This window comes from Ochotona princeps, chromosome 1 (assembly GCF_030435755.1).
Source record: "Ochotona princeps isolate mOchPri1 chromosome 1, mOchPri1.hap1, whole genome shotgun sequence".
Classification (NCBI taxonomy): Eukaryota; Metazoa; Chordata; class Mammalia; order Lagomorpha; family Ochotonidae; genus Ochotona; species Ochotona princeps.
In genome coordinates, this window is record NC_080832.1 from 106,186,452 (window position 1) to 106,211,225 (window position 24,774).

Consider the following 24,774-nt stretch of genomic DNA (forward strand, 5'->3'; position numbering starts at 1 on the left):
GTATGGCTCTTTGTCTCGGTAGGCCCAGGATAACCCCAGGGAGACTGCTGATCCCAAGCTGGGGCTGTGTTGGATTACACAGGCAACCAATCACCTTCTCCTCCCCCTGTCCTGTATCCTGGGGTATGCAGCCCACAGATCTTGCTCTGACAGCCCACACCACATAGCACCTCCAGGTAAGGTGAATCTGCAAGGCTGGAAAATCTGGTTAAACCATTGAGGACAACTCAACGTCTCATTCACACCTAGAGCTCAGTTAGGGTAAATTCTGTTACCTGTGTGTTACTAAGCTCTTCTAAAGGAGCTAACTACTTGGAAAAACCAGAAAAGCACACGGAAGTTACCCATCTCTGCACCAAGAATTAGCATGGACATCTGAGCAATCTCTCCCACTCCTGCACCTACGGCGGGGGTTGGTGGGACAGGCAATAGTGAGGCTGGCTTCAATTTGACCATGCTTTTGCTGGCAAATTTGCAAATAATTGTCACTTGTCAATCAGCCTTTCAATGGGGGAAGACATCCTGAGCTCTAAACGTCTCTCTGATCCACAGCTTGTTAGCCTGGCCCAGCGGTCAGCAGGAACAGATCTGGTGATTTCCATCTGTCACAGCCCCCAGTGCGGCCTCATCTCTCACCGGAGTTTTGATGTAGGTGTGGGGGTCGGGGAACTCTGGAAAGTGGCTGGGGATGTGCGGTGGGTGAGGCCGGTTCTGTCCCGCCGTGAGGGCCTTGGGGGTCACCGGCTGATTGGTCACGGGAGCTGCAACAGAGTCACAACAGGTTATCCTTGCACTCAGGGCCCTGGTTTCTACAAATTACAGCTCTGTCCAAACCCATGCCATCTTTACAATAAGACACATCATCACTCTATCACAGCAGGCCTTTGGGGCTTCAGAACTTGAGAAGGTTGCCCCTGTAAGGCTCAGCACTGCCGGCCAACCTTGGTTCACAGTCCCATCTGCCATCACCCGCAAGCGTCCTAGGAGGGGCATGTGGGTGGCTGTGACCACGGCAGCTACCTAAAAGAGCAGGCTGAGAAACTGAGGAAGTTAGATGGATGGCTACTTTCCTTTTTTGTGACCCCAGAATATAAAGATACTGTGAACTTGGGGAAGCAGGAGAGAACTGAAAAATGGTAACTTTGACAGGGGAGTTCTTAAAAAGATGCCAATGAGAAAACACTAATAAAATGTAATAAATTCTCCCCTGGTCCTATACGTCCCAGTTATTCCTTATTCAGCCTGTGGCACTGGTTTTATCCAAGGCAGAGATCATCAAACATTTTATATGGAAGATGGGATAGTTGGAAGATGGGATAGTAAACATCTTGGGTTTCACAGGCCAAACATACTCTGTCACAACTACACTCTGCTACTATAGCACAAAAGCAACTAGCCAAAGGGAGCAAATACGTTTTTGCTACAATAAAATTTTAATCATAAAAACAAGCAGTAGGTCATAGGCCATTGTTTACCAATGCTTGATCTAAGGGAAAATAAGAACTTTTCAAGCATTGTCAAGTATCACTGTTTGCTCTTCTGGGGGCAAAGCACAAGAATGACAGTACTGTTTCACTAGAGGGGCCACCTTCCGACCCTGAACACCCAGACGGGATCGTGCCAGCCCAGAGAGTGGCTACACCAAGAAGAGTAGCCACCAATCCAATCCCTGCTCTATTCAACTCACACATTCCCCAATTTGGAATGGATAATTTACTCAGTGTCTTGGTTCAAAGTCACTTACGGGCAGTGATGACCATCCTCTGAGACCGTTTTGCATAAGCAGGAAGAGTGTCCACATTGAAACCTAACACACAGGAAAACAAAGGATCACTGACCAGACTGGATAATGCGTATGGAATGCGGGGTAATAATATGAACAAATGGCTCAAACTCCCAACTTAACCACACTGCTACCACTCAAGAAGATTGCCCAACAGAGAGTTAGCAGTGTTCTTACAAGGATTCAAAACCCTCTCCTGACAAGTCTCACAATCAGGAGAACACAAAGGAGAACACTTGGCCTACACGGCTCATCCCGAGGGACTCCACGCACGCTTGGAACCCAACTCAGCTGCACCCAAGGAACCTGAGTGGTACTCACCCATCTCAACCAGTGTGACCACAATATCTGACAGGGTGGGCTGCGTCCTAGCGGTGTGCTCACAGTAAGACTTGGCACTCCTCCCGATTTCTGAAATGTCTAGGAGGGAATCAAAGGCACAGTCTCACTGTCAGGAAACAGAAGTACCCAACCCGGGGGCTGGCCGCGCTGCTTCTATGGATAGTACTGAATGACCCAGAAGCGGGGATTCAGGCAGACACCTGTCCACCGGCGTTCACAGGAACAATATTCACCACAGCCAGAGACCTACTGCCCATTGGTAGTTGAAAGGGGAAACTAAACGTGGCAGAGACAATGGGAGAGACATCCTGACAGGGAACAGCATGGATGAACTTGGAAAACACTATGCTAAGCAAGACAAGCCAGATACAAAAGGGCCAACATTTAGAGATCCTACTTACACAAGACACAAGCTACTTTGATGGGCTTTGAGATCTTTCTGGGACGATTCAAGTTCTGGAAATGGACAGTACTGATGGCTGCATAGCAGTACAAATATACTTACTACCATGGAACTGCACTTTCAAAAGTGGCTGAAGTGATGAAATCTGCAACACATGTTTTACCACATCCCTAAACATCTTATTTCATGGTGGGCAACTTTTGTTTCTTTTGCTTAAAGCTGAACCTCTACTCAACAGTCACTCTGAAGCCCTTGGGGGCTCGAGACAGGGTGTCTAAGATGGAGTTGAGGCAGCGGAGCTGAGTGAACGCACTGCGGGGATGGGGAGGAAGGATGGGAAGTGCCATGAACCTCTGGACACAGCGCTGAATTCAATACACACAAAAAGATCTTCTCTAGGAGTGTGTTCTCCATTTTGTCTGATGATCAAAGGGATCCCAAAAGATAAGGAGCCCTTGTTCCAAGAACCTGGTGACTCATAAAATAAATGCTTGACAGCAAAGGTCTACCTGAAGACTGCTCCCCACTCCCCTGCTACCCTCCAGCCTCCAGACACAACCTTCAAACTCTCCAGTCCAAGACCTTCTCAAGAAGTGAACTCTTCTTCCTTTAGCAATCATTAGTCTCTTCCTTTAAGGCCAAAGCTCTTCAAGTGTGGTCTGGGAACCCTCGGTAGTCTCCCAAAACCCCTCTCAGACTCTCAGAGTCTGCAGGTCACAGTCACAATCTCCACACAAAGGAAGTCATTCTTTGGCTTTCCACTGTCCTTCTCTCCTGGAGTAGTCCGGAGGCTGCATGACTTCTGACAACACTGATATGATGAAAAGTAGAATGTGTGATTGTACATTCTTATATTTTAAAATTGGGTTTTCTTTTACTTTTTTCTTTTTGAAGATTTATTTATTTATTTGAAAGGCATCATTTCAAAGACAGAAGGAGACAAAGAAATCTTCCATTTGCTGGTTCACTCCTCAAATGGCTGCAGGGGCCAGAGCTGGGCCAGTCTGAAGCCAGGAGCCAAAGAGCTTCTTCCAGGTCTACCACACAGGTGCAAGATTGGGCCATCCTCTGAGGCTTTCCCTAACCATAAGCTAGGGAGCTAGACAGGAAATTGAGTAGCTGGGACTTAAACCCTGTACCCAAATGGAATGCTGATGCTGCAGGTGGAGGCTTAACCTGTTGCACCATGGCACTGACCCCCAAAATTTATTTTCAAAGGTGGCAAATACATACATGTTTTTTATATATGTATATGTGGGTATGTGCTATATACACAGATGTATACATACATAGTTTGCACATATGCACTAGTTTCTTGGGGTTTTCAATGTGAGTCTGGAAAGAGTTTTGAGACTAAAAAGTTAGAGATCATTGCTTTAGGAAAACATTTGGTACTCAAAAGTTCAAGTGTCAGGCATTTGCCAAAGTAGCTAAGGTGTCCGCACTCTATATTGGGGTGCCTGGGTTCAAGTTTCAGCTCTATTTGCAATTCCAGCTTTCTGCTAATATGCACCAAGTACTCAGGCCCATGCCACTCACATGAACACCCTGTGTTGTTTCTGGGCTGCTGGCTCTGACTGGGTCTAGCTCTGGCTGTTGCAGGCATCTGGGGAGTGAACTAGCAGATGGGAGATCTCTGTGTTTCTCTCCTCTCTGCCTTTCAAATACATTTAAAGAGAATTGTTTTTTTAGTTTCAAACATGAGCTGTAGAGAGTCCCACTGCCTGAGATCACAGCCTCCCTAAGTTGACACACTTGGTGTCTGATTAAGACCTTAATACAAACACAAGGTCTTCTCTCCATAAGGGACAATCATTTCTCCAGGGGTGCCAACAGAGGGCCAGTTCTTTGGGCTGCCTTGAAGTTCGAGTTGCCCATTTCTTTTCACAGGTGTGGGTCCTTGTGAAACACGTGAGGAACCTCCCACCCACTCCTTATCCAATCCCACCCTTTGGGCAGTATTGAACAGGTAATTGTGTTACACAAGCAGAGAAGTCCATGGGAGCCCATAAAGGGCACCTAAGCTTCAAAGTTGTTTTTCCCATTCTAGAAAATATATCCTCGCTCCAGGTGTCACACAAAATAACATTTAATTACTCATGTGTCAGCACCTGCTCCATGGGGATGAGTCCCAACCCCTCCCGTCAACCAAGGTGTAAGTCCTCCAAGAGGAAAAGCAGTAATGAGGGCACCAACAAGTCCCCAGCACTGGGCGTTTTATGTGCTCACAACGCCATGAGTGTCCAATGACTGTCCCGTTTCACACACAAGGATGTGGCTTTTCACGAGGCTTAGTCACTTACTCAAGTTATTGACAGCGTGAGGACATCAACCCATGTCTGGGGGGGGGGGGGTGGTAAAGCTGGGAGGTCACTCTACCAGGCTCTCATCTCTCTGATGCCAGGACCACGTGGTGGTGGGGGGCGTCCAGGCCTGACATCGGAACTCCCCTGCCCAAAGCCCCAAACTCACAGCTCTGCAGCATCTCCGTCAGCGTCTCCACGGAGGCTTTCTCGGCGCTCTCAAATCCGGCCTCCGTCAGTAAGGAGCTCACGACCACCTGTAGGGTCCTCCTCCGGGCCAGGTGGTAGTTATCAGCAGGGTTTGTGGACTGCTTACTCCCTGACCTCTGTGAACAGGCAGCCCAGGGAGACAGTGTCATTCAAGGGGCAAGGAGGAGGGGCAGTGTTTGTCATCCAAGGAGCAAGGTGTGTATGTGTGTGTGTGGGGGGGGGCAGGACAGCGTGGCGCTCACACAAGGCCCAGGGCAGGTACACGTCCCGTGCAAAAACACCTCCGCTCCGTGCTTTGTCATAACTGCACCAGATGACTCGGTTCCAATAACACAACGTGGCTGGGCTTCAGTCGTGGCTGTCCCCCCACCCTCTATCACTGGTCAGATGATATCCATTATAGCAGAAGGCACACTTAGTGATACGACTGTATTAAATCTATCTCCTAGAAAACACAAAATAGGAACTCCTATTCCTGTTCCCCCCATTTCCAATGAAAACTGTAACAACACACGAAGCCCAGGAGACAGAGGACGCCAGGACGACAGCTCGCACAAGTAGGGGAGCTAAATATTTTGAAACCAGAATCCCTCCCTAACTTGGCCTGGCCAATAAAGAGGTGAAAACGGCCTCTTCGGGCCAATCACAAGGTGTTCCGGGGGCCCAACCCTCCCCCAACAGGGAACGACCCAATCAGGACACGGGTCCACCGACTCGGGAGGTCGCCGCCAAGTCGCTCGGAGAGGAGCGCAGACACGCTGAAAGGCCCCCTCCTCTACTCGGAGCCCCTATAGGGCGGGGTATCTGGGCATATGCCTGCTGCCCAGACCAGGAGGACGATGCGGAATACCCCAAGTCCGTGGTCGCCGCCCCGGCGCCTGCCCTTACCGTTCCGGAGGTACCAGCCCCGACGGGGGCCGCTGTGTCGGCCATCTTGCTCTGGCGTAACGTGCGTGAGCGCAGGGCACGATGGGACTTGTAGTCACGAGGCGGGGAGGCGCTGGGCGCGCGCACGCCCCTCCGGTTTTATCCGACGCTAGGCTCGGCCGCGGGGAGAGAGGGAGGGTGCTGTCCCGACTCACGTGACCCTTTCTGAGGGAAGCGTTCGGGTGGGGGGCTCCGTCTCTGTGAGCTTGGGAGGGGGCGGTGAAAGTGCGGTCGTGGTTACCGTGAGTTCCAAGAAGCGTAGTTGACTATGCAATCCTTTCTAACGAGGAAGGAACCAGAAGGTCGTGTATACTCGCAGGCGTTTTGTAAACACCTCTGATGATTAGCCACACCTGGCTGGGCCCAGCAGGGTCCCAAGTGATGCCACCGTGGGAGAGGGGCTTGGGAATCTGTGAGGTGACCCTGGGGCTTCGAGCGTCGAGATTCTGTGCCGCTGGCCCCGCGGCCTGGCACAGAGCTGCCCTGGGAAGTGAAGCTCCTCTGGGAACCCTCCCGACTCCCCCGGTGGCCCAGGGGGCGTGTCCGGCCGCCCTTTGGCGTGGCGTCCACGTGGCCGCCGTTGGTTTTGTCCCCTCTGTCCCGGGCCTGGGGGTGTTGCTGAGTCGAGGGGACCAGGCCGCGCCGTCTGCCTGGCAGGACACGGACGCTGAGTTTGGATCCAGGCGCGCATGCACCGACTGCAGGACCTAATCGCTGTGTGCCTCAGTTTACTTCTCTATGAAACTGAGGTGCCACCCGGAAGAGGCTCCGGACTCCTAGCTTCGGATCAGCGCAGCTCTGGCCATTGTAGTCACTTGGAGAGTGAATCAGCAGACGGAAAATCTTCCCCTCTGTCTCTCCTCCTCATGTATATCTGCCTTTCCAATAAAAAAAAAAAAATCCAAAAATATGCTAAAAAAAAAAAAAAAAAGAAAGAAAGAAACTGAGGTGCGGTGCCGCTTACAGACTAGGGGAAAAGGAGATGGGGTGGAGGTGCGGGTCTGGCCCGGTGCTCACTCGAAGCGCAGTTAAAACTTCAAATCGTCGCGCCCTGGGCGGTGGGTGTCCTGAGGAGCCCCCACGGCCGAGCCCGCGCACGTGCAGCCTGCTGGCGGGGCGCACCTGAGCAGCCGACGCCGCCCCCTTACCTGGGGCGCCCGGAGTGGGCGGGATCGGGACCCAGCCTCGGCCCGCTGTGCACCAGCCCCCTTTGTCTCCCCCGCCCCCTCTTCCCCACTTCCTGCCCAGCTTCAAACTCGGGATCCGCAGACTTTGTAAACACGCCGCGGCCGCGGGGGGCGGAGCCTCGATCTGTTTGGGCGACTGGGAAGGGGGTGCGCTCGCTCCCCGCGGCAGCGCAAGGTCGACCACCCCATTCTGCCTCGCCCCACCGGAGGCCAGAGGCAGCGGGAAAGCGCGTCTGTCAGGCGGTACGCCACCGGTCTCACCTGCCAGTGAGGTAGGCTTGGGGGCTTGGCACAGCCAGGAGATGTGGTGTCGCCGTCCCCTCCCCGTTTAGGCTGGGGCCCGAAGTGTGTGGGAGTGTCCATGCGAGGTTTGGCTAGCGGTCGCTCCCTGCCTGGCGGACCCCCACCCTCTGGTGAGGACGTGGACTTGAGGGAGGGTCTGCGCCGTTTTCACGTCGGTCCGTGGGTCCTCAAGGGATGGTTTTTTTCGCCTCCTGGGTGTGTTTCAGAGAGCGGTACTTGAGGAAACAGGTTGGCTGAGCATCTGCCCTGTGCCTGGCCTGGGATGCTGACGGCACAGGAGCGCGTGTCCAGAGCCACTACTAGGGTTATCGCGCGGTGGGGAAACCAACCGAGAGCTGGGGAGGCGGGGTCCCGTTGGAGAGAAACGGAGCTGAGAGTTGGATTCAGAAGCAAGAATGAATGGCTGTCCAGGCTGGGACATTGATGGGAAGGCTTGAGGAGCAGTTGTGGTGTTGGGGCGTTGGGCTCTTGCTCTTGGTAACACGCTGCCGAAGGTATGAAGAGGAGGTGCACGTGACTGGAATGAATCCACGGAAAGGCCAGTTTCTGGGCTGCTTCCCGTAAAGCCAGAACTCCCCAGCTGGGGGTGCAGCGGGAAGGTCCTTGCCGTCCTAGGTGCCACATCCTGCACCTGGGCTCCCGACTGGCTCCTGGAACAGGTCCTGGCTCTCTGCCCCTGATCTCCGTGACCCTTGGGTGCATACGTGGCTTGCCACTGCTTCCCTGCAGTGCTTTCTGCTCTCTGCTTCCTGGCACAGGCATTGGCGAATCTCAAGGGCACTTGTTGGCTGTGCCTGGCCGGGGCCAGGTATTGGGGGCAGGGGCAGGTGACCAGTTAAACCGAAGGAGCGTCCATCCATCCCTCTGGCGCCTGAAGTTGAAAGTGGCTCCGGGGGTTGGAGTAAATGGTTCAACGGGCTAATCCTGCCAGCACCATACCGTATGAGTGTGTTCCTGTCCCAGCTGTTCCACTTCTCATCCAGTTCCCTGCTTGTAGCCTGATAAATCAGTAGGGGATGGCCCAAACCTGGTACCCTGTGGGAGACCGTAAAGAGGCTCCTGGCTTCCCATCAGCTCTGCTTGGGCCATTGAGGCCGGTTGGGGAATGAGCCAGTGGATGGAAGACCTGCCTCTCCTTTTCTCTGTAAATCTGCCTTTCCAACAACAACAACAAGCTACTTCCTGCTAGCTTCCTAACAAGCTATAGCTTAAAAAAGTGAAAGAAAAGAAAGCATCTCTGAGGATTCCAGCAAGGTCCCAGTCTGTCCCCAGGCTCAGCATTCATTCCAGGCACCAGGATTAAATGCAGAAACTCAGACAGAGGGGAAGCTGAGTAAGCTACCTAAAGAGGATGCAAGAAATAAGTGGCAGAGCTGGGACTTAAACCCAGACCGCCCCACTGAGGAGACCCTGTGCTGATCCCTCAGGGTAGTCCACAGTGAGCCAGGAGCTTGGGGGCTTCCTTTGGGCCCCATAATCCTTGGGTGACCCAGCCCTGTATCAGGATTGGGCGATGATCTTCCGGTGGGGGAGTGTGGTGCTAGCAGTGTTTAGAGAGCCCCAGCAGGCTCTGTGCACAGAGCATTGTGTGTGTGTTAGCCACACTAAGAGCAAGGGGAAAGGGAAACAATGCGTGACGAACAACCGCAGCCAAGTTCAGGAGCATGAAAGAACTCAGCAGGGCTGTGATGTGCCGGAATCTGGAGACATGGGAAAAGTGAACCTTTGTTTTTTTCATCTTTTGGTAGCAACCCTCAGAGTCCACATTCCAGGAGGAACATTCTAGTGAGGTGGCCGAGGAAGGAGGGCGATCTGGAGAGGCATCAGCCTTAAAATCCTCACTGACTCACTTGCCTTCAGCTGTTACATCCCAAGCTGCTTCTGTGTCTGGGCCCAGCACCCCCAGCAGGCCCGGACGATGAGGAGAGCCAGGCCCCAGGGCAGGGGACTCCAGCCCTTCTCCACCTCCCTCCAGAAGTGAAGTTGCTGGCAGGGCCCTCTTGCCACCCCTGGCACCTCTGAGAGAGGGATTGTGTTGGGGGTGACCCCTGGAGATGCCAGGTAACAGGATAGCAAGGTCCAGCACTGTGCGCAGTGCCCCCTTTCCTGCGTGGGCAGGATGCACCTTTCTCGCCAGCAGGGTGGGGTGAGGTTAAACCCTCAGCTGCCTCCCACCCGCCCCCAGGCAGTGGTGTTCCTGTACAGGACAGGTTGTACTCTTGAGAAACCACAAGAGGAAGTTGAAAGAGGCTTGGGGTGGGGAAAGTTTTGGGGCCCTTGCCAAGTTTCCCTTTCCCTGCCGAGCAGTGGGTTCTGTTTATCTTGCCCACAAAAACATTTAAATTTTAAATCTTGAGTTAAGCTGTTGCCTGTAACCCATGTGACCACTGATTCCAATCCCAGCTGCTCCACTTCCAGGCCAGCTCTCACCAGGCACCTGGGGGGAAGCGGACAGCGGCCTGAGTAGTTGGGCCCCGTCACCCACATGGGAGACCTGGGTGGGCTGCTGGGCTGCAGCTGGCCACACCTAGCTGTTGCAGTATTTTTGGAATGAACTAGTGCATGGAAGATATCTTTCCTTCTTTTTCTTCTTTAACATCTTTTTTAAATTGAAAATGCAGATTTACAGAGAGAAGGAGAGACAGAAAAAAAGATCTTCTATCCACTGGTTCACTCCCCGAGTGGCTGTAGTGACCGGAGCTGAGTTGATCTGAAGCCCTGGGCCAAGAGCCTCTTCCAGGTCTCCCATGTGGGTGCAGGGTCCCAAAAGTTTGGGTCATCCTTTGCTGCTTTCCCAGGCTACAATCAGGGAGCTGGATGGATTGGTTCAGCCAGAACATGAACCGATGCCCACATGGAATCCAGGTACTTGCAAGGTGAGGTATTAGTCATTGAGCAATTGCACTGGACCCAAGGTATCTTTCTTTCTCTTGCTGTCTCTCTCTGTAATTCTGTCTTTCAAGCAGGTAAATGGAGCTTACATATTTATCTTGGGAAACCTGCATTTGAGAGAGCTACCAAAGCCTGCGCTTGACTGCTGGTGGCCAGGGACACCCCTAAGAAAATGACTAGTTCCAGGAGGTCTCCCTCTCTCCTCCTTCATGCCCCCCCAGAGAGTTCCCTACAGCCCCTAAATTCAGAGAGCGAGCAGTTAGGTCACTTAGTTGCTGAATGGTGTTTTGCACCAACTATCTCATTAAATAGCACGGCTGCAGGTAGTAGATCCTCCACCCCCAATTCACAGACCAGGATACTGAAAACTAGGGGAACTTATCCAGAGTAAGTGGGAGTCCAGAACATGAATCCATCTGATCGACAAGACTGTCTTCTTCCAAATGAATTCCCTACTAATGTGAACAACAGCTTCTCTGATGTATTGTATCTTCAACAGTAGGGAGGTTGAGATCTAAAGACTTAAAAAAAAAAAAACGATTAATTAATTTATTTGAGAGAGACAGCTTCCACCCACGAGTTGACTCCCTAGGTGGTCACAATGGCTGGTGCTGGGTCAGGGCCAAGCTGAAGTCAGAGCTTCATCTGAGTCTCCTACATGAGTGGCAAGGGGCTGAGCACTTGGGCCATCTTACACTGCTGTTCCCAGGTGCATTGGCAGGGAGGTGGATTGGAAGTAGAGCAGCCTGGATGTAAACCCCACCCACATGGGATGCTGGTGTCACAGGAGGCAGCTTTATTTATTGTGACACCTCGCTGGCCCATATATGTTTTTAAAATGATGCTTCTAGAAGTGGGCGTTGAGTTCAGTAGTTAAGCCACTGATTGAGATGCCCGCATCCCACATGAGCATGCTCGGGTACGAGTCGTGGCTCTGCTCCCATTCCAGCTTCCTGCTGATGCTCACCCTGGGAAGCAGCAGGTGATGGCTCAAATAGTTGGGTCCCTGCCACCCACATGGGAGACTTGGATGAAGTTTCAGGCATTTGGGGAGTGAACCAGTGAAGGGGAGACCCATCTCCCTGCTTTTCAAATAAAATAAATGATACTGCTTGTATCAAGTGGGGAAGGCTTGGGGTAGAATTGGAAGGGACAGAGTGGTACTGTGGTATAAGCTGATTAAAAGTTGCCTGTAGGGTCAAGTTCCCACATGAGCACTGGTTTAAGTCCCATCTGCTCCACTTCCAATCCAGCTACCTGCTAATATGCGGAGAACGCAGCAGTGGAGGATGGCTCTAGGGTTTGGGCCCCTACACCCACATGGGACACCCATAGGAAGCTCTTGGCTCATGGCTTCCACCTGGCCTAGTCACTGCAGCCATCTGGGGATTGAACCAGTGGATTAAAGACTCCCCACTCCCACTCCTTTCCCTCCCTTTCTCTCTATAACTCTGCTTTCAAATAAGGAAAATAAATCTATAAGGATTCCTTAAAAGTTCATACATATTTTGGACCAGGAAGTTTGTTCAACTGGCTGATACTCTGCCTCTGTGCTGGCATCCCATAAGGACACCAGTTTGTCCTGGCTGCTCCACTTCCCATCCAGCTCCTTGGCTGTGGCCTGGGAAAGCAGAAGAGGATGGCTCAAGTCATTGGGACCCTGCACTCGTGTGGGAGACCCGGGAGAAGCTCCTGGCTTCTGGCTTTGGATCGCCTCAGTTCTGGCCGTTGTGGCCATTTGGGAAGTAAATCAGCAGATGAAAGATCTTTCTGTCTCTCCTCTGTAAATCTGCCTGTCATGGGGCTTGGCAGCGTGGCCTAGTGGCTAAGGTCCTTTCCTTGATCCCATATGGCTGCTGGTTCTAATCCCGGCAGCTCTACTTCCTCTCTAGCTCTCCTCCTCTCAGTACATCTGACTTTATAATAAAAATAAAATAAATCTTTTCTAAAAAAAAAATCTGCCTGTCCCCCCCCCAAAAAAAAAAGTAAGGAACATATATGTTTAAAAAATAAATATATAAAAATATCCATGTGAAAAGCAGACGCAGTGTTACAACATTGAAGTCAAGCTCTGGAAGGCAGATGCATGTGGAAAGATTTGGGGGAACTGCCTTGAGCTTGGAAACATCTCTGGAATGGAGGGTGAGGGGCAATGGGAACTGATCGCACCGACTGACAGGCCGTGGAAGCCCCTCTCTGCCTGTGTCCTGGCGCTCCTCCCTTGCTCCTGGACTCTGGCCAAAGCAGCTCTCCCGTCTGCCCGCCAGGGGGCGCCCTTGCCCAGTGTGTGCTCCTAGGCTGCTGGGTGGTGTGGAGCACGCCACCTGGTCCGTCCCTCGGGCGCCAGCTGGTTTCCGGAGGCCTCTGTCCCACCCCATGGCCGCGTGTTTTCACGTGGGGCCGCGAGAGCCACTTTTTGGCCCGATAGCGGCCCTATAAAATGTGCTCTTGGGTTTCCTCCAGGCTCAGCCCTGATCTCACGTTCCCTCCCACACCTTGTCTTCCTGCTGCCTGACCTTCTGCTGCCCTTGCGGTAGAAGGATTCCTGTCTAGGGCAGAGGGCAAGGCCAGAGCCCCTGTGGGGGACCCTCCTGTGGCCTAACCTGCACCCTGCCCCACCTTTTAAACACTATTTGTTCTGTGCAGCCCGACCGGTTCTCCCAGCCTGGATGAAACCCCCCGCCCCCAGCCACCCCCAAGGCAAGAGAGCTGAGGAGGCCTTGGTGGTGCCTCTGTTGACCACGATCTGCTCAGTCGTCCTGGGACCATTAGAGAGAGACAACCGGCAGGATGAGGACTGATCAGGCAGGGGACAGTTGCAAGCCCCCCAGCTAGAGGGCAGCATGGAGACCTCCAGAGACCAGGCTGCAACTAGTGGTTCCAAGAACCTAACACAGTATAATAGCTCCTATAACCTTAGGAGATGCACAGCCATGAAACACAAAGCAAACGTGGGTACCAGGAGGTAAAGTGGCTCGCATGCACATCTGTGTAGTTGACCACTGGCATAGCTGGATCCGCCACTGCCCAGAAAGTTTACAGATGTGGCCATAAGTCTGTGCTGTCATGACGTGGTCATGAGGGTTTTGCTCTGTGGATAGATCACCTTGCTTTGGGTCCTAGGCAAAATAGCCCCTTTCTGGCTGTGTCAGTTTGCTCCTCTGTGAAATGGACAGAAGCGTAGTCCCTGCTTTCCCAGGACACGGCAAGGATAAACTATAGCCCATACCAGTGGAGGCCAAAGCTATCTTTTCATGTCCCCATAGCAGTCCTCTGAGAGGGAGCACAGGGCCACGGAGCCCGCACTGCCCTTGGCTCACGAGAGAACATGCCAACCCCTGCCAAGGGACCTACATGGGTAACAGCTGCTGCCATTGTTGTCATATCCCAGGTGGCCCTCCTAGGGGTGGGCATACTCTGTCCAAGAGCAGAGAGGCAGCCGTGGTTCCCTTCCTCGCTTCCCCACCTATGGCTTCTCACCCTGCTTCTAAAATCAAAGCCAGCCCACACGCTCTGGCCTGTGGTCAGGAACTTGGATGGAATCCTTGAAGCTGGGGTTGTCCCAGAAACTCCCAGTTCTGGCCCCAGCACTTTCTGCTCCAACTCACCCTCCCTCTTGTACTCTGGCCTCTCTGCTCTGGGCTGCTCCTCCCCGTGCCCTCCCCTGGGCTCCCTAAGTTCTGGGAAAGGAAGCTGGAGCCCGGGGGCCCCCAGTACATGCAGAGCCTGGGCTCCATGGGGAAGGCAGGCTGGGGGTGGGGGAAAGGAGACCTCCACTCATCTGCCTGTTGCTAGGAGGGTATCCGTCACTCACTGAATCTTACATCAGCCCCTGTTTCTTCAGTAAGCTTGCTACTCAGGGCCGTGTGGAAATGACCATGAGTGAGGCCCCAGGAAGGGCTCAGTCTCTCCTGGCCAGCAGCTGGCCAGAACTATGGCTGGGTCTTGGTGGAGGTGAGGGGAGGGAGTGCTGCTTCCTGCAGAGCAGTCCCTGAGATCCAAGGCTGCTGTTCCCACCCTGTCTGCTTTTCTCTGAGCACCATCTGCTACGGAGCCTCTGATGCACGCTGAGTGAAGGCGGGGTGTAGAATGTTCTAGGTTCTCCAGGCCCTCTCTATGTTCTTTTCAATCAGCTGGCGCCAGCAGGTCCTGGGGGCAGTCTCCATCTTTTCCCTGATTTGACTTCTGAGCTTAGGATTGGCTGAAGTTTTCTTCCAGGCCTCTTGATCTCCAGAGGAGACAGTCTTTTTCGACTGATCTGGGTCTGGCCTCTGCTTTGCAGCCACTGGATTTCAACTTGGTGCTTCCTGGGTGGTCCATCTTTCTTTCCTCCTGCTCTTTCCAGGCTTGTCCTCTGACCCGGCTCTGGGAAAGTCATTTTGGTATCATTTGTGGGAACTCAATAGTGTGCATTTTCTATGAACCTTCATCTCTTTTTTTTTCTTTCTTCTCTCAGATTTATTTACATGAAAGGTACAGTGATAGGATCAGGTCTTCCACACACTGGTCCATTCCCCAAGTGTCTGCAACCCCTAATGCTGAGCCAGGCCAAAGCCAGCGGCTCAGAGCTCCACCTGGAATCTCCCGTGTGAACAGGGGACCGGGCAGCCTTCTTCTGCTGCTTTCTCAGGTGCCTTGTGGGGGCTGGATGGGAAGCTGGCATCCAGGGAGACGTTTTAGCCCTCCTGCCTTGTAGCACCTGCCCTTGAGCCCTCATCTGTTTCCCTACATGTGACCGTCTCCCTAAAGATATGAGTGGTGAGAACAGCATGTCTTTGCACCACACTTCTATGAGCCGGATCCAGAGGTAGACTCATTGTCTGTACCATTTGTAAATAGCCAAAAGTTTATTAAACAATATATATATATATATATATATATATACACACACACACACACACACACACATATGTATATCTGTTCATTCATTTCTCATTTCTTCCTCACACGAAATCCTGTTTCCTTAGTTTACAAAGAAACTGAGATCCATAGGCTAAGTAACTTGCCCGAAGTCATTGGTTGCATCACAATGTGAGCTTTTGTGTGTGTGTGTATGCATGAGCACATGGTGCAAGTGTGTTCCCCTCCAGGGTGAGTCTGAGACTGTCTGGAGGCCTTGCTCCTGGACAGTAAGGCAGGCTGCCAGGCCCCTCCTGCTCTGCCTCTGTATGGGACACGTACAATGGGAGCATTTTGATGTGAGTCCACTAGCAAGCCCAGAATTCCCCTAGAACCTCAGTGTCCCCCACTGAAACTCCAGGATGTTCCACAGAACCAAGTGAGATAAGAGGGAAGGAGCCAGCCTGGCCCAGCCCTGCCTCAGCAGGCCAATCTGGTGCAGGAAGCAGCAGTGAGCGCTGGTGACGCTGGTGACCGTGGGCTTTGCCAGGTGGAGCTGGAGCCCTCACCTATCTGGCAAGCCCTGGATGAATCAGCCCGACCACAGCCACCCCAGCTGCCGTGACAGTGCAAACAAGCCTCTCCCCTCAGGCTCCCAGCCAGCAGCCATTGTCCTTTCCCTGCCCGTCCCCAGAACTCCTAGCTCTGGGAGGGGTGTGGCACCCAGGGCAGCAGCCAAGGGCACAGCTCTAGAGCCAGCGGTGAAGCTGGGTCCTAGTGCTGGATCCATGACCTTGGTCTTCAAGGTCCAGAAGTGGGCAGAGATAGCCCTAGCTTTGAGTGGATGCCACAGGCCCTGGGCCAGAGGGCAGTGCTTGTCCACTTGATGTTTTCCTGCAGTTGTGTCTGAGAGTCTGGCCGGGGGGTGCCTCTCCTGTGTACATTCATTCCTTGGGTACAGCAGAGTCACATGCTATGCAGGGTTGAGTTTGGAATGCAAATCAATGTCACTGGGGCAAGCTCCTTACACTGCTCCCAAAACACAATGTGGCTAATTTGGGCACCCCTCCAGCAGGGCCAGTGTGCACGGAGGAGTCTTGCATTGAGCGCTGTGTTCAGCCGGGGTTGGAGGAAGGACGCCGCCTTGCACACACAATGCTGAGGTGGTTGCAGTGGGCTTGAGTCCCCCCCCATTGGACATTGTGGAACCTGCAACAGTTTTTGTGTGCTCATGGGGGTTCAACCTGCATGCTGTTGGGGGCTAACCTGGCCATTGCTGAGGCATGAGCAGCAGGGCTCTGACAGTCTGGAGGGAAGTGTGGCTGCTTGGGGCTGGGTAAGCCACGTTTGTTCCAGAAGGTGCCATTGGAGAAAATCAAAGAGGCATGAGTTTGATGAGAAACTATTTAGAAGCAGTTTTAAGAGCTTTTGTGTCATTTTTGCTTTTCTGAATGTTGTGAGCATTCTCCTGAAAGCCAGTCTTCCAGAGAGTTCTTAGTGTGGGCCTGAGGCAATGGCTCAGTGGCTAAATCCTTGCCTTGAATGCACTAGAATCCCGTAGGAATGCCAATTTGTGTCCTGGCTGCTCCACTTCCAGTCCAGCTCCCTGTTTGTGGCCTAGGAAAGCAGTTCTAAAGCCTTGGGACCTGCACCAGTGTGGGAGACCCAGAAGAAGCTCCTGGCTCCTGACTTCAGATTGGCTTAGCACCAGCCATTGTGGTCATTTGGGGAGTGAATCAAGAGTCGGAAGATTTTCCTCTTTGTCTTTGCTCCTCTCTGTATATCTGCCTTTCCAATAAAAAAATAAGTCTTTAAAAAATGTAGATTTATTTATTTAAAGAACGATAGAGAAAGATCTTCCATCCACTGATTCTCTCCCCAGATGGCCACAATGGTTGGCACTAAGTTCCAAAGCCAGGAGCCTGGAGCTCCTTATTCATCTCCCACTGCTTTCCCAAACACATTAGCAGGAAGCTCATCCTGAAGTGGAACAGCCAGGACTTGCCACTTGCTGGACCACATCACAGGGCCCCTGGTGGTTCTTTCTGTAATTACTATATATACATATGTGTGTGTGTGTGTGCATATATGTTTTAAAAGATTTATTTATTTTTATTGTAAAGTCAGATTTACAGAGAGGGGGAGAGACAAAGAAAGATCATCCATCCACTGGTTCATTCCTGGAGCGGCCACAAAGGCCAGAGCCAAGCTGATCCAAAGCCAGGAGCCAGGAGATTCTTCTGGATCTCTCCCGTGGGTGCAGGGTCCCAAGGCTTTGGACCATCCTCGACTGCTTTCCCAGGCCCAAGCAGGGAGCTGGACTGGAAGTGGAGCAGTTAGGATATGAACCGGCACCCATATGGGATCCCAGTGCATGCAAGGCGAGGACTTAAGCCACTAGGTTACTGTGCTGGACCCTTTAAAAAGTCTTTTGAAAAACAACTATGTTCATTTTATTTGAGAGGCACAGAGAGAGACAAATCTTCCATTTCCTGATTCATTCCTTAGCACCTGCAATAGCAGGGGCTGGGTCAGGCTGAAGCCAGCAGGCCAGAACTCCCATGTGGGTGGCTGGAACCCATCGCCTGTTCACCTGTTGCTTTCCGGGTTGTACATTAACAGAAAACTGGGATGGAGAACATGGGTGGGACTCAAACCCAGGCATTCTGATATTGGAAGTAGTTATCTCCAAAGGTAGCTTAATTGCTACACTAATGTTTACCTCTTACTGTTATTTCTATAATAATAATTATTCTTAATATGACCACATCTTACTTTTTTTAAAAACAGTCTAGCAATGCATTGAGGCAAAAAGAATACAGAATGGAGAGAACAGGGCATTTTAGACTCCATGTCTACATAAACTGGCATGTGAAGTGTCAAACGTTCTGGTCTCAGAAACACTCTGTACCCTGAAAAATCTTGGGGATCCCAAAGAATTTTTTAAAAAAGATTTCTTTATTTTCATGGAAAGTCAGATATACAAAGAGTAGGAGAAACAGAGAGGAACACCTTCTGTCCAATGATTCACTCCCCAAACAGCCGCAATGGCTGGGGTTGAGTCAATCTGAAGCCAGGAGCCAGGAGCCTCCTCCAGGTCTCCCACATGGATCTCAAGGCCTCGGGTCCTCCTTGACTGCTTTCTCAGGCCACAAGCAGGGAACTGGGTGGGAAGTGGGGCTGCAGGGGTTAGAACCATTGCCCACATAGGATCCCGGTGCATGCAAGGTGAGAACTTTGGCTGCTAGGCTACCATGCCGGGCCAAACCTTTGTTTTTATAGTCTTTTTCTTTTGGTATTATTATTATTTGCTTATTTGAAAGATAGAGATGAGCAGACAGGTGTCTCCTCTCCCTGATTCAACCCTCACGCATTCTGGATCTACTATGTGGATGGGTAGGCACTGAAGCATTTGAGCATCATCTGCTGCTTCCCGTGTGTGCATTAGCAGGAAGCTAGATGGGAAGAAGAGCCAGGATTCAAACCCAGGCCTTCCAGTTTGCAGTACAAGTGTCCCTAGTGGTATCTTAGCTGCTCTATCGAACACCTGCCTTGATTATCAATTCCCTATAAAACTAAGAGAAATATTAAAAGTACTTATTATTTGTTTTAACAGTAAAACATGTTGCTTGTTAACATGAGCATTGGAGTTTTGTTAAGATGGTAATTCTGTTTTGCAAAACAAGAGTAATGAATGGGAAGCATGGCCTGGTTTTGCATTTTTTTGCAACTCTTTTTAAGGCTTGACTTTATCAAAGATAGCTGGATTGTCCTGGCTGCTTCTACTTTAGTCTGTTGCACTGCGTGCTGCTGCCTGGGATGACTCAGAAAAGTCACTGGTAAAGGGGCAACAGGCAGCCTGGTGGGACATGACCTTGGAAAGCACGTTTGGGTTCGTGATGAAGAAGCTAAATCAATGTGTGGGGTTGGGAGTTTGGCCAGTTAGGAAGTGACGTGATCATAACTGTTTTAAGATGATTTTATTTTGTAAGGTTTATTTTATTTCTTTAAAAGTGAAGAGTTATAGCCAGAGAAAGAGGTCTCCCAACTGCTGATTCAGTCCCCAGATGGTCTCAACAGTCAGGGCTGGGCCAGGCTAGAACCAGGAGCCAGGAGTTTCTTTTTTTTTTTTTTTTTTTAAAGATTTATTCATTTTATTACAGCCAGATATACACAGAGGAGGAGAGACAGAGAGGAAGATCTTCCATCCGATGTTTCACTCCCCAAGTGAGCCACAACAGGCCGATACGCGCCGATCCGAAGCTGGGAACCTGGAACCTCTTCCGGGTCTCCCACGCGGGTGCAGTGTCCCAATGCATTGGGCCATCCTCGACTGCTTTCCCAGGCCACAAGCAGGGAGCTGGATGGGATGTGGAGCTGCCGGGATTAGAACCGGAGCCCATATGGAATCCCGGGGCATTCAAGGCGAGGACTTTAGCCGCTAGGCCACGCCACCGGGCCCGAGCCAGGAGTTTCTTGCAGGACTCCGGCCTGGGTAGCAGAAACACAACCATTTGGGCCCGTACTTAACTGTCCTTCCAGGCTGTTAGCGGGGGGCTGGATCAGCAGTGGGACAGCTGGGACTGGTACTGGCTGCTATATGGGATGCTGGGGGTTGCAGGCAGTGGCTTTACCCACTGCACTGTAATGCTGGTCTGAAGTTGATTCCTTTGGCAGTGATAGAATAACAGACTTGGCAAGAGTGAATCCATGTGCATTGTAAAAAGGACTGTAGAGGCCAGCATTGTGACATAGCAGTTAAAGTTGCCACTTACGACACACTGGCATCTCATATGGGTGCCAGTTCCAGTCCCAGCTGCACCTGTTTGAATCCAGCTCCCTGCTAATGTATCTGGAAAAGCAGTGGCACATTGCCCAATTGCTCAGGCCCATGCACCCACATGGAAGATCCAGATGTGGCTTCTCGTTCCTGACTGCTGGCTGTTGTGGCCATCTGGGGAGTAAACCAGTGAAATGGGAGATCAATTTCTCTTTCTCTCTCTCTCACTCTGCCTTTCAAATGAATCAGCGGATGGAGGATCTTCCTCTCTATCTCTCTTCCTCTCTGTATATATGATTTTCCAAGAAAAAAGTTTTTTATTGGAAAGTGAGATTTACAGAGAGAAGAAGAGACAGAAAAATGTTCCGTCTGCTGGTTCACTCCCCAAGTGGCCACAGTGGCCGGAGCTGCACTGATCCAAAGTCAGGAGCCAGGAGCTTTTTCCAGGTCTCCCACATGGTGCAGGGTCCCAAGGCTTTGGACTGTCCTCTGCTGCTGGGGAGCTGGAAGGGAAGTGGAGCAGCTGGGATGTTAACTGGCACCCATAAGATATCCTGGTACATGCAGGGCGAGGACCTTAGCCACTAGGCTACCACACCAGGCCCTCAAAAAAAGATAACTGGGATGACATCAGGAGAGATGATCATGAGTGGGTGTTTTTGGCAAAGTACTGTGATGGGAGAAGCAACATGACTGAGTGATTACTTGGTCGGAAGGTATGAAGGCATCCGCCCTTACCCCGCGAAGTGCCCCGCATACTTCTAGGATGAGGCGTGGGCCCCGTGTTCAGGTCTGCTGCTGTCCTTCCTCCTCCTCTGCTGTGCGCTCTCGCAGATGTGTGGCAGGTGCCCAGCACAGAGAATCAGCCTGAGTGACTGGCAGGATGATGGTATCATGAATAGGAATGTTTAAAATCAGGAGAGAAAAAAAATCTGTTTTCACAAGGTACCCTTAACTAAAGGACAGTGACAGTTGTCAAGCTACAGATAGATGAGAAATAGTGGGTGGGCCTTGTAGTATGTCATGTTCAAGTGTTGGGCTCAGCAGATGACCAGCAGAGAACTACTTTGGGTCTGGCCACACTGCTCCCTTCCCAGCCTCCTACAGGTGTATCCTGGGAAGCCGCAGCTCAGGAGTTCAAGTCCATGAGTCTCTGCCACGCACAGGGGAGACCTGGTTTGCATTCCAGGCTCCTGGCTTCTGCCTGGCCCAGCCTTGCAGGTGTTTGGGGAGGGAACTAGCAAATGGAAGACCTCTCTCTCTCTCTCCTACTCTGCTTTCCAAATAGATGAAGAGAAATAAACATTGAAAAGAAACATATCTTTTTCTTGGCAAGGAAGTATGTATACTTGTATTTAGTGTAGGCACGAAAGGTATGGGGGGAAATACAAGCAACATGTAGGAGAGAGAGCTCTGTTCTTCGTTTTCAATCACCTCAAGCCCAGCTAGGATTTTAGTTTTCAAAACTGAGATGTTCTTATTTTAACTCATGGTATACACAGGCATACCAACACAGCAGCATATTTAGGAGTGTTTGGGGGTAAATGTTGTGGCCCAGCACGTAAAGCCGCTCCTTGAGATACTGGCATTTGGTACTGAAATGTCCATTTGTCCGAGGCTGTTCAACTTCTGTTCCAGCTCGCTAATGAGGCACCTGGGAAGCAGCAGCTGATGGCTCAAGTTTCTGAGTACTTGGAACCCACGTGGGAGACTAACTGGAGCCCCCGGCTCCTAACTTTGGTCTGGCCCAGCCTAGGCTGTTGGAGCCATTTGGGAAGATCTCTTTTTCTTTCTCTCTCACTTTATCTTTAATTTTTTAAAAACTATGTTTCATAAATTTGTAGAAATGGATTAGGAGAAAAACTTCTATGGACACCAAAGTTTGAAATCCATATGTAGTTTTTTTATGTCACACACTTTGCATGAACTTTTAGCAGGTGCTGTGAGTATGCAGTTTCAGAATGTTTATACCAAACTACACCTTCGATTCTGTGTCCCTTGAACTTAAATCAAGTACCCACATGTGTACAAGTTTCTCTAAGTAGTATTTGCTCACTATTTTCTCTTTTACTCTACACTATTGTTTCATTTTAAAAGTTTTTAAAAATGTGCTGGTTGGCTTCCTGACCGCATGAGCCAGTTAAACGTCCCGACTCAGCAACCAGAAAATGCGAAGCTAGGCAGGTGTCAGTCTTCTCAAGGTTAGAGACAAAAATGAACCGTCCCATATAAGGCGAAAGGAATTCACTGGGAAAAGGCCAAGAACTGAGAGTCATCTGGAAGACTGGTGAAAACCAGGCTTGGACATGGGCAGGAACTGCCGGAGTGCCTAAGGGCTGGGCAGAGGAACTGGTAGGAGGTGAAGGCAGCTAGCTTAACCCAGCTGCCCGGCTGGGCACGACAGGAATTGAAGGGCTCCGTGGGACGAGCCTACCAGCCAGCCAGGCTTCTGGGTTTGCTCTGGGGGAAAGACAGGTTTTCCCCGAAGGAAGTAGCAGTACAGTTACCAAGGGGATCGGACCTTCCAACATCCAGAAAGGCACCAAGTGTGTGATAGGGCACATATATGCAAATGTATGTGACCCTGAGCCATGTCTTACACAGCAGAGAATCTGTTGGTGTTCTTGTCCTGCTGGTGACCTTCTTGGTGGAAAGTTATAATTATGTTTTAATTAATGAATTGGTTTGAACAGCAAAGTGACAGAGATATCTTCCATTGGCTGGTTCAGTCCCCAGATGGCTTTACAAAGGCCAAGCTAGACCAGTCTGAAGCCAGGGAGCTTCTTTGAAGTCTCCCATATGAATTTAGGGTCCCATCTTCTACTGCTTTCCCAGGCACATTAGCAAGAAGTTGGATTGAAGTGAAGCAACTGGAACTTGAATTGGCACTCATATGGGCTGCCCATACCACAGCCAGTGCCCACCACAGCGCCAGCCCTGGGAAAGTCTGAATAAAGCAGTTTAGAGCTAGTTGTTGTGGCACAATGTGTTAAATTGCAGCCTGCTACACCAGGCACTCATATTGGAGTGTTTCCAGTTCAACTTCCTGCCTCTGTGGCCATTTGAGGAATGAACCACCAGATGGAAGATCTCTGTGACTGCCTTTCCAATAAGTAAGTAAAGGGAAGGAGTTCTGAGGACGGAAATGTGACCCAGAGCCTGGGGACCCTGCACCCACACAGGAGAGCCAGAAGAAGCTCCTGGCTTGGATTGGCTTAAGTCCGGCCATTGTGGCCATTTGGGGAGTGAACCAGAGGAAGGAAGAGCTTTCTCTCGGTCTCCGCTTCTCTCTATAAATCTGCTCTACCTTTCCAATAAAAATAAATAAATCTTTTTAAACATGTTTTAAAATCATTGTGGGAAGGAAGGTCATTTGGCCTAGCTGTTGGGACACTTGCCTGCCATTTTGGAGTGCCTGTGTCCAGCCCTGCTTCCAATTCCACCTTCCTGCTAATGCAAACCCAGGGAGGCAGCTCGTGATGGTTCCTGCACGGATGTGGAGGCCTGGATTGTGTTCCTGGCTCCAGGTTCTGGTCCAGCCCTGGCCATGACAGATATTTGAGGATGAAATAGCAGGTGAGAATGCTGTCTTTCCCAGCCTCTTAAATAAATAGATACTTTTTCTTTTCTTTTTTAAGTTGCAGGGCCATTGTTGTAATACAGTGGGTGTGTTAGGCTGCTGCTTGTGACACAGGATCTATATTGGAGTGCTGGTTTGAGTCCTGGCTACTCTGCTTCCCATCCAGCTCCCTGATAATGTGCCCGGAAAGGCAAAAGAAGATGGCCTGTGTATTTAAGCTCCTTGCCATCTATGTGGGAGACTTGGCTATAGTACCTGACTGCTGGCTTTGATCTGGCCCAGTCCTAGCCGTTTTTGGTTTTTTAAAGATTTATTTATTTATTTTTGTTGGAAAGGCAGATATACAGAGAGGAGGAGAGACAAAGAGGAAGATCTCCCGTCTGATGATTCACTCCCCAAGTGACTGCAACAACCAGTGCTACGCCGATCCGAAGTCAGGAGCCAGGAACTTTCCGCCAGGTCTCCCACACAGGTGCAGGGGCCCAAGGCTTTGGGCTGTCCTGGACTGCTTTCCCTGGCCACAAGCAGGGAGCTGGATGGGAAGTGGAGCTGCTGAGATTAGATCCGGTGTCCATATGGGATCCTGGTGCATGCAAAGCGAGGACTTTGGCCACTAGGCCATGCCGCCGGGCCCTCAGTCATTGTTTGTGAGAGTGCTAGAACTAAGTGAGAGCTTTTCTTTGTTTTTGTTTTTGTTTTTAACATTTTCCTGTTTTTTCAAATATTCCAGTTATCGTAAATAGAAAATGCCACTAGTTATGTTTCCATAAGTGCACAGGACATTGGTATTATTAGTTTTGTAGCATCTCCTGGGAAACCGTGTAGGTCAAGTACAAGGTTGTGGGAGGAGTGCAGGGCCTGGGCCCAGAAGAGAGCTTGGTATGGTGATGGCAGAGTGGAGGGCCTTACAGCTGTCTCTGCCCCAGGTTCCTACCTATGCCAGCCCTTCAAGTCCTGAAGCAGTGCAGAGTTGGGGGAGGGGAGACTGAGAACTAGCCCACCCCAGCTCTGTGTGTGCAGTCCTGGAAGGAGTTGGGGAGGGGCCAGGTGTCTGAGTATGGAGAGTGTGTGAAGTGGGGCAGGCATTTTTCCTTGAGCCTTGGAGCAGGGCCGGCAGTTAAGGTGGCGAGGGCAGGAAGTAGGACTGTATCCTGCAGTGTCTGCCTCCCCAGCCCAGCAACAGAGAAAGGAGGTGGAGCCTGGATGGGGCCCCCAGATAAGGCCT

At 51.1% G+C, this 24,774-nt stretch overlaps 3 protein-coding genes across 5 annotated transcripts in view; 1 reads left to right on the plus strand and 2 right to left on the minus strand.

The window, feature by feature from the left end:
- The window catches only part of TAF8 (TATA-box binding protein associated factor 8), a 29,067-nt gene extending 23,025 nt beyond the window's left edge, over window positions 1-6,042 (minus strand). For both annotated transcript variants that reach the window (XM_058663020.1, XM_004590362.3), the window contains exons 1-5: window positions 5,930-6,042; window positions 5,001-5,157; window positions 2,105-2,203; window positions 1,745-1,807; window positions 637-761 (exon numbers count right to left, since the gene is read on the minus strand). In XM_058663020.1, coding sequence (XP_058519003.1) covers window positions 637-761; window positions 1,745-1,807; window positions 2,105-2,203; window positions 5,001-5,157; window positions 5,930-5,974 — 489 coding nt within the window. In that variant the 5' untranslated portion in view covers window positions 5,975-6,042. The remainder of the gene's footprint in view (window positions 1-636; window positions 762-1,744; window positions 1,808-2,104; window positions 2,204-5,000; window positions 5,158-5,929) is intronic.
- Window positions 1-24,774, minus strand: part of CIMIP3 (ciliary microtubule inner protein 3) — a 216,296-nt gene that overhangs the window by 92,931 nt on the left and 98,591 nt on the right. The gene's annotated exons all lie outside the window — the stretch shown is intronic.
- The window catches only part of CCND3 (cyclin D3), a 102,339-nt gene continuing 84,844 nt past the window's right edge, over window positions 7,280-24,774 (plus strand). Inside the window, exon 1 of one of the 2 annotated variants that reach the window (XM_058663057.1) lies at window positions 7,280-7,427. The gene's annotated coding sequence lies outside the window, so the exon portion shown is untranslated. The remainder of the gene's footprint in view (window positions 7,428-24,774) is intronic. The other variant, XM_058663049.1, reaches the window with a different exon arrangement.